Source organism: Geospiza fortis, unplaced genomic scaffold, assembly GCF_000277835.1.
Source record: "Geospiza fortis unplaced genomic scaffold, GeoFor_1.0 scaffold217, whole genome shotgun sequence".
Lineage (NCBI taxonomy): Eukaryota > Metazoa > Chordata > Aves > Passeriformes > Thraupidae > Geospiza > Geospiza fortis.
Window position 1 is genome coordinate 2,033,977 of NW_005054392.1, and position 9,299 is coordinate 2,043,275.

The 9,299-nt window shown below is 43.2% G+C and overlaps 1 protein-coding gene across 1 annotated transcript in view; it reads right to left on the reverse strand.

The window, feature by feature from the left end:
• Positions 1–1,133: 1,133 nt before the first annotated feature.
• The window catches only part of TCF21 (transcription factor 21), an 11,578-nt gene continuing 3,412 nt past the window's right edge, over positions 1,134–9,299 (reverse strand). Inside the window, exon 2 of the mRNA XM_031060846.1 lies at positions 1,134–1,338. Coding sequence (XP_030916706.1) covers positions 1,134–1,338 — 205 coding nt within the window. The remainder of the gene's footprint in view (positions 1,339–9,299) is intronic.

A 9,299-nucleotide genomic window follows, 5' to 3' on the forward strand; every position in this document is an offset into this window, starting at 1 on the left:
CCCCGGAGCCGCCGTACGCCCCGGGACGGGCCCGCCGTGCGCCGCTCCGCACGGAACCGCACAGCGGGGCACGTCTGAAGGGACCACAGCGGGTCTTCTGGTCGGACCTCCCTGCTCAAGCAGGGTCGTTCAGAGCACATGGCACAGGATTGTGTACAGACGGTTCTTGAGTATCTCCGGTGAGGGAGACTCCACAACGTCTCTGGACAATCTGTTCCAGTGCACGATCAGCCGCACAGTAAAGAATTCTTCCTCATGTTCAGCTGGAACTTCCTGTGCATCAGTTTCTGCCCATTGTCTCGTGTCCTAAAGCTTGTAGAACTGATAACAGGCTTCGGCTCGGCCACGTCCGAGGCAGTGCCTTTGCCAGCGGAGCCGCTGGAGAGCTGATGCACATTTCAGCTCACGGGCTGCGAACACTCGTAGCACGCACCCGGCATTTTTGTGAGGCGCTGGCCTTGGCACCCTTCAGCTTGCTGCAGCCCCCTTGGTCTCTGGCCTGGTTACTGCACACACTCTGTGACTGAACTGAGCGGTCAGCCTTGCTCTGACAGGAGCCAGCAGGCAACAGGGCTCCTGCTACAGCCCGCTGCCAGTGTTGCTGCTCCACACGTGCATGTTGCGCTGCAGCAGCACTCTGGTCACTGCATGGTGCACGCTTAGAGGACAGGCAGAATGGGACATGTGGACACAGTGTGGGTGCCTGCATGGCACTGGTTCTCCATGTCCGGGACGGTCCTCTAAATGTGGCACTGTCCCACCTGTGCTGTCTGTAGGGAGTAGAGCCTGTGATGAACTACCTTTCAGCTACACTTATATTTTCTCTTGGAAAAGCTGTTGTGCTTCACATGGGAGCCCATGTGCATTCCATGTGGCCCATTAAGGACTCACCACCCAGACTGACAAATGAAACGGATGTCAACTTGACTTCAAACTTAGAAAGAATATTGGTCTTTATATGAAAATTATATAATTGTATATTTATATGGGTGTACCGCAGAGTATTCACTGAATTGAAAATTTTCTGAAACTGAGGTTCTGTAATTATGTACTTTGCTTATGTGCTGTGGTAGCAAAATAGCTTTAATTAGGATAGAAGGAAATTTATGTATGAAATTTAAATTTTGAATTCTTTAGAGTTGGCGTGTTTTCTTCTGCTGATTCTGTTTAATCCTTGAAATGCATGAGTAGGTTCGCTTGTCAAAAACAAGTATTTCAAATTCTCTCCTCAAATCAGCTGCGAGGACCTGGTTTGGCTCTCGTGTTCCCAGGCTGGTTGCACTCCGGCGTGGGGCAGGGCTGCCACCCCGTGGCTTCCTACAGACACGGATCCCCGGCCTGCGGGTGAACACAGGCAAGAAAGGCATGGTTTTGGAAACCAGGGTTCTGAATTTACCATAGTTCAGTAACTCTGCACGGTATCTCCAGCATTTTTACAGAGTGCCTTAAGGCTGTTTCTTTTCTTTATGGGCTTCAGGCTCTGAGTCATCGCAATCACACAGCCAAAGTGGGGTAGAGTGCTGTGATGTCTTTGCTCTAACAGTTCTTTCAGGTTCTGGATGGCTGTATCACAACAGATGCTGATTTATTTTTTTCTGAATACCTGATCACATCGGCAAGTTATGAAGAAAATCTTTATAAACTCTGATTTTGCTTGAATTTTGATTAAGCTTATGTTTTTTTTTTCAGCATAACCTTAAAGGTCTGCAGAAATTCAAAACAAAATGTCTGCAAGCACACACTACCGCTGTCTGTCTCCACATGCTTGCTCTCTTCAGGGTATAACTTTTTCTAGCACATATTCCTCAGAATAGTGCTGTCATTCCTGGCTGTTAAGAATATTATTTTTGCTGATGAAGAGATGAACCCTTATAACTTCATAGTTTTGACTGCTTTGTCAGCCTGAGCTTTTCCTGTTTAGACTAGGACATGTTTTGAAGATTGCATCTTTAGATATATATTTGGAAAATGTGCAAATATAAGCAAGTAGCTATGATCACATAAATGTGGAATGCAAATAAGGTGATTTGGCACCTACCTAATTTGACTTGTAAGTTTATCAGTTGTGCTGCAATTTTATTCTATACCTATATAGTTTACAAAACTGGTTATTCTCTCCCTGCATTCTCCTCTTCCTGGTCTCCATTCCTCCACACAACTCTAACTTGGCTGCATGGCTTCCTCCACTAGTATGACTGAGATGCCAAGGATCTGGATCTTCATGAGGCTCTAACTTACCAGAAGCTGTATGACATCAGACAGAGAAGGCACAGAGGCCATTTCTGATACTGGCACTTCCTTACTACATGATTTCATTACCCTATGCCTTTATTTTGCAATCCTTGTTTGAGAAATAAAGAGGAGATGGAGATGTGGGGAAGGGTGTTTCCTGTGCTTGGACATTCTGCAGCATGGAATCGTGGGCTGCTTGGGACTATCAGAGTGCAGTACAAACAAGGTAACTGAACTTCAGGACACCGCACATGTTTTTTGCTCAGTAATTACAGCAGTGAGACTGAATGAAAATGCAATTTCATTATGTTGTTATTCAGCTGTAGCTTCAGGTTTCTGTAAAAGGAAATCACTCTTCAGACTGAAGCAAATGCTTTGTTATCTGAATTTTTCTATTTTTACAGGATTAACTTTCAATCAGATAAGATCCTGTGCAAGGTAGACTTTGGGAAAGTGTAGAGAGGAGAGAAGAAAGCTGGATGGCCCCCTGAGGCAGCCCACAGTGGAGGTTGGCTGAAGAGTTTTATGCAGCTGTGTTGTAAATACTGTGGTGTCTGAGTGGAAGACTGCATTAAAGTATCCATGTTTGAAGAGGAAGTAACCAGGAGCAACCAGTGTCGTGGATGTTCCATGGAAATGACCTTGTGTGAAATGGTCATCAGCTGCCAACATGACACTGCAGGTTAATTATATTTCCCAGGCTGGCAGCCATCAGGGAATGAGCAAGAAGTCAGTCAGGGAGGGAATCCTTTGCTCCAGGGCTTAGTTTATCAGATGAAACAGTAAACTCAGCTGTGCCTTCTCATACTTCTCTGATGATGTACAGTATGATAACTCATGCCAGCTCTGTGGAACAGTTACCTCCCTGCTGTAAGTGGCACTTATACCAGCTCCACAATATTCAAACATAGTTTAATTTTACAATATGTATTATTTAATATGTTTGTTTATAGAAGAGATAGTTACTATATAGTATGTAAATATTTATATCACATTTTTATATAGTGTATATATATTGCATGGTGTGTATATCTGTATATTGCATAATTGCAGATTGCTACATATACTTCTAAATATAAAATAAGCATATTAAGAAAATAGCAGTGAAGTACCTCAACATAAAAGTCAAACTTTCAGAATGAGACTTCTCTTTAGTTAACTTTGCAATAATTTAATACGTATCTGTAGTTTCAGCTTCTATGACTGAATGGTATTTACAGATTATGCATGCTGACTTCTGTTGGCAGTAAGAGAGAAGTGTGGTGAAAGTAGAATCAGAAGACTGAGTGTGAGGGAAATGAGGAAGAAAAACTTGTGGGAAGATAGTAACATTGGTTCCTCAGCAGCTTCCCTACAGTGCTGTGTCTATCTGTAGCCAAACTGAGGGTGCTGGCCTCTGCTTCCCCGTCCAGCTTGCTTCCTACCCCTGCAGAGCGATGTTAAGCATGTGTAGACAGCACCTACTGCTGTCTGAATTCTTCCCATGGATTTAAGTAGAGGAATATCTCAATTCCAGATCTTGGAATGAGGTTAACTTGATGCTAATTGGCAATGGTGAGAAAGACATACTATGAGGGCATATATTAAAATGTTGGTGTCAGGCAACTCACAACTCGGGTAGAAAAGGTACTGCAGAGTTAGGTAACAAATGAACAGAGGTTCTCAATGTCATAATTTAGGGTATAATATTGTTTAAATCTCATGTTATGTTTGTTCTTGAACTTGGCCTCTTGCTCCTAGTGACTTTTAGTCTTCGTATATAATAGTTATGAGATACAAATAGCAAAGAGGGTCCCCACAAAGAATTTTTGGCCCATAAAAGAAGAAAGCAGTTTAATCTAGAAAACAAGTGAGAAGAGCATGAGACTGAGGTGAGACAAAGGCATCAGGTGTCTCAATTACTATAGTTTCTAAGGCTGCAGTGATACTGATGAATAAAACAAGGCTGAGGCTTATCTTTCTTTGTTCTTGGGTTTTAGCAAGGTCCTTGCTATGCCTTTGGCCTGCCTGACTTTTTCCCAGAAAGTATCCAAGTATGGTATTAGGGTAGCATATGCCAGGGACTGTTCTTAACCTGTGGTGAGTAGAGTAAAACTCAGGTCTACATGAATGTGTCCCCAGCCACACTGATTGTTGGAGGAAGAGCATGGTCCATAACCTGGTTTATCTATTCTAGTAAGTGATGTAGATATCCAGCCTGAGAGGATCACTCCTCACTCCTTACTGATTCCTATCTTTGTACTGAGTTCAAAGAGCAAACATCCCTGCTCATTTCAGTGTGCCTAGGAGAACAGCCCACAGGTTTGTGCACCAGAAAAGCTGGTGCAAGCCTATTCCAAACTTCGGTGTGAGCCTTCAGCCAGTCATTTGTCATGTCTTTTTCTTCCCATCTGTATAACAATAGCAGCAGTCTCCTGTAGAAAAACATTTGGTCATGAGGGGACAGCCAAATGCTGCAAGATGACTCCTGTCTTCTGTGTACTTTGTGTATAGACTCTGAGATGCCAAGAGTGTAAAAGTCCCTATGTAAGAAAAAAACAACATGTTACCAGTGAGGAAGAACTGTTCCCATTCTGGTCACCTTGGCCATCAAAAAGCATCACAGGAAACAGGAAGCTGCAGCAATAGGCCGTGCTGACACTTCGATTGCTTGTCCCACACGATGGTCTTTGCCTCTTCCCTGACAGGGGAGGGAAGTGCTGCTGCAGCAGCCTGGGAAACCATCCAGGGACAGTTATCTGTGTGAGCACATCCCTGGGAACGCTCTCTGCCTGTGCCCACTCCTCCTCCCCTGCTGCTGCCGTGCAGGCTTTCACAGATGTTCCTCCCAGGAAAAGGCAGCTGCAGCTCTCAGCCTCCTGCTTTCCATCTCCCCGGTGGTCTGGCTCCACCCGTCTATGATGGAGCTGCTGATAGTTCCTCCCTTCCTGAACCCATCCTGCTGCAAGGACTGAGCTGTAGTGATCAGAGGAAGAGGAATTATTCTACGACTTTCTCTCCCTTTCTTCATGTCTACTGGCTGTGTAGCTATACCCTTGCTTTTTTTCCCTAGTGTTTCTGATCCTTGTTTCTTAAACAATTTGTAAACAACCAAGAGAAAACTCAAGACTGTAGATAATCCATATTTACAGCTGGATATGGTCTAATAGTTTACACAACAGCCTGAGGTCTAAATAAGGATTGGGGTTTTTTCTTTGCTCAAAGAGAAGGACCTCTTAAAATTTAAAGTGAAGGAAGGATTTGCACTGGTTTTTATTTTCTTGCTTTTGTTATGATCTTTTTTTTCCCTTGCAAGGAGGCTTTGAGGATGGTGTAACTGAGTGCACGCATGCGCGTTGGCTTAAAAACGCATTTCATCTGTTTACAAGTTTCAGTTTAAGGGCAAAACCCTAAGGCAAGAAAATGCGTCATCCCTGGACTGTTGTGACCCTAGGGTATGTCCGTGCTGCATTTGGGAAATGGGATGACTTTCCTGCCTGGAAAAGTCAGTTTTATACTCGGAGACACCAGTGCCTGAAGTGAAACCAGTCACTTGCAGAACTTTGCTGGTTTCATAGTCTGCTGGCAACAGTCCTCCCAAAGGTAACACATGGATTTTCCCCATCCGTCTTGGAGCATAACTTTTAGGTCAGACCTATGGCATCTCAGAATTGTAGAAATTCCCCAAGTCATAACATCAGTAGCTTTGCAGCACTAGTGACAAAAAAGTGCCATTATTACTGGTTGTGCCACTTCCCATCCATGAGCCATGCAGGGCTGGAGAGCATGAAACAATCTGTGGCTGAATAGTGAGCACAAGATGGTATTTACCCTATGGGCGTGCATTTGGTAGCACAGCCTTAAGATGGGAATAGTCATCACTACATGGGCCAGCAACGGACACAAACAATTTGAATCTGACTGTTGGGAGAAATTCTGTATGGAGGATTTTCCAGGTGTGTATATACATGGCAATTACAGAATGCTTGGTTGTTTGCTGCTACAAATTTCAATTTCATTGAAATAAAAATTTGCGTCAATGTAGTTGAAATTTCTTTTATAGTCCTGTCCCTTTTGGGAGACTGTGTGTGCTAATCTGCATTCAGATATCCAGACAAAAATTAAAATATCCAGCAATTTTATCAGATTCTACCCTCCACTTGTACACCAGATATGTGTAAGTTTTGTTCTCTTTTACAAAGTTTATAACCTGCAGTTAGCTAATGTATTTTGAATATCTTAAATTTTTTTTACTACAAATTATAATGAAATGAAATGACAAGAGGGTTTTGGCAAAAATTGCCTTTTGAAAAATATATGTGATTTGTTAAAAAGAGGCAAGTTTTTTCAGGCAGACGCAACTGAGGGGTTACAAATACATCAAGCAAAACTGTACTTGAGATCTTATCATTATGTCCAGGATTCAAACCAGCTTCCCTACAGAAGAAACCACACAGATTTTCTGTGCCTTTTATTTTCTGAGGTGAGCTGAGAATTTTGACCTGAGAGTCCCTTTAAAGAATAGGCTATCTCGCACATGTTCTCCTTATGCACCTTGACGTTTGAGGGCACGACCAGCACTGTGGCCTCACTGCCCCAGTCTGCCCAGAGCAGCACGGTGTTTTGCAGGTGTCTCCAAAGTGGGTTTCTTGCTATGCTGATGCTTCAGGCTGGCAGACTTCCATCCCAGTGAGAGAATAAGATAAGCCTAAAAGGTATTTTCTGTTAGACTTCGCAGACTGTCAAAGCTTCCACAAAGGAGCACAATGTCAGTACCAAACCCAGGAGCCTGAGCACTGAGTCAGCACTACAAATAAAGGATTTGCTAGTCTCTAGCTGAATTGAAAAATGGTCATGAAGTAGCTGGGTTGAAACTGGTTTCTTTACAAAGAAACAAACAAACAAACAAATACTAGTATTAAAATCAAATGGAACTAAGCAGCTTTTATAGAGTTCTTATCTTGAAACATGTAGGTCCATAAGCAAGTTTTCTATGAACTTGTATCCTGTGACTGAAGCAGCATTTGGAGCTTCATCTACAGCTGACACTCTGCTCTATATGCTCTTGTATCCAATAAAGGCTGAGTTCATGTTGAAACCCTTCCTGCAGTTGCAAAATTTATAGACTTTTTCTTTTCTCAGCTGCCTGTTTTCACACACAGAGAAAAATATTAAAAATTATAGTAACTTAGTTATCTTTGAGACCTCTGTCAAATCTAGCTGAAATCAGGCAATGAGTTCAAACATTACTAGGAGGGAATGTATACAGACACTCACACAGCTGCATCTACATCCCTGTAGATACAAAAAGATAAACCAAGTTAACTTTTTTTTTCCGCATGAAAAACGGGTATATTTTGGTAAATAATAAAATGCATCACTTTGTACAGAAAAGCAAGAAAGCAAACAAAAGATTCTCTTTAAAGTCATTGACATCAATATTTAAACCAGTTCCCTCTTTTCCTTAGCACATTTGTGAGTTCCTTTCAAAAGTATAAATTGCTTCAGTCAGACTAAACATACATTTTCTGTTTGCAAATATTTTGCGGTAAAATTGCACTCAGCAGCAGGGTAGAATAATTTCATGCATTGTTCTCTTGAAGTGCATAGTAGAACTCTTAATTCGTCTAAGAAACTTGGGCTGTTGAAGCCAGCTGCCAGCACTGTGCCATTACTGTCGTGTCTGTGCCCTTAACACAAGAGGTCAGCAGACCAGGAGTTCCCAGCCCCATAAATGCCTCTAGAAAATACGTTCATTGTCTTCAAAATAAAGATAAAAAGATAGAGATAAAGCCACTAATTATTTTACAGTCAGGGTAAAGTAATTTTTTACCTTTCTGTGTACCGCTGGTTGCTTTTGTTCATTTCTTGTTGCTTTTTGTTTCCTTGTTGCTGAACTGTTGCTCACAGGCAGCGGCTGAGGAAGGTGCAGGATGCTCGAGGAATAGTTTAGTCCCCAAGACACTTGCAGTGTAGACTGCTAGATAAAGTGAACAGTAGTAGGAGAAGCAGTGGTGTCTGCTGCTGGTATAGTGTATACAGTAAGCATCTTCAACACTTACTGTTCCTGCAGCTTTTGGCACATGGTTGCAGCTGTGTTCCTCACTTTTCACGGGGTACCATTATATTCCTCCCTTCCCTTTCTTCAGTGTTGTATTTCAGGTGGCAAATGAACACTGCACATGGTTAATTAGCTGGGAAGGTGCTGAGTGCAGTTAGCAAGTGTTGCGACACAGGGTGGTAAAGAAGCATGTGTTAGAATATTCAGAATTTAACTCAATTTTATGCATATCTCAGATCCGTATCAAGTTCTGCTTTTTAGAAGGAAATCAGCACCTTGCTATGAGTCTTGACCAGGCATTAGTTAGTATGGATTTAAGTTGAAATTTTGAGTAGTTAAATCCAATGGTTAGTGTCAATTCAGCGAGTAAATTTAGAGGTTAAAATGCGTTTGGTGTATCAGTCACCTGCACTCAGCTTGAGTCTGAGGGCTCTATTCTGTCTCCCTTTAATAGACCAACAATTCCCACTGAATTTCCCAGTGCCTGTGGCAAAGAAATCAGCAAATTAGCCTGTTCAGCCGTGGTTAGCAGAGCCACTCGTCTCTTGAGCAGAAGCTGCGGCTGTTCAGGGATTGTGTGTGGCCACAAATTCAGTCAAGGCCCTGTGTGTAAGCACACGTCTCACCTGGCACAGTCCTGTCCACAACAGTGAGGCTGTGCACGGGTAGGCCCAGCACTAAGAGAGGTCTGCTCTTAATTGTGTGGCAAGGGGATAAAGCTGCACAAAAGTGAAATTAAACAGCTCTCCCCTCCACAGCCATTAGGATGATACAGCATGTCCTGGCCCTTTTCATAATGAGGGCTGAGATGTTTGCACAGCCCTCGGTTCACAGCGAGTTGCTTTAATTAAAGCTAACCTAGCCCACGCATGAACCCAACTGGTGAATTTGGGTCGCCTGGAGGACGCGCCCCCTCGTCCAGTTATCTCGGGGGAAAGTGGGGGATGAGAATTAACACAATCCAGGCTGCACGGACGCCCGAGGCAGCTAACACCGGCCTGCGGGGGATACCCAGGGAAGGGAGCCC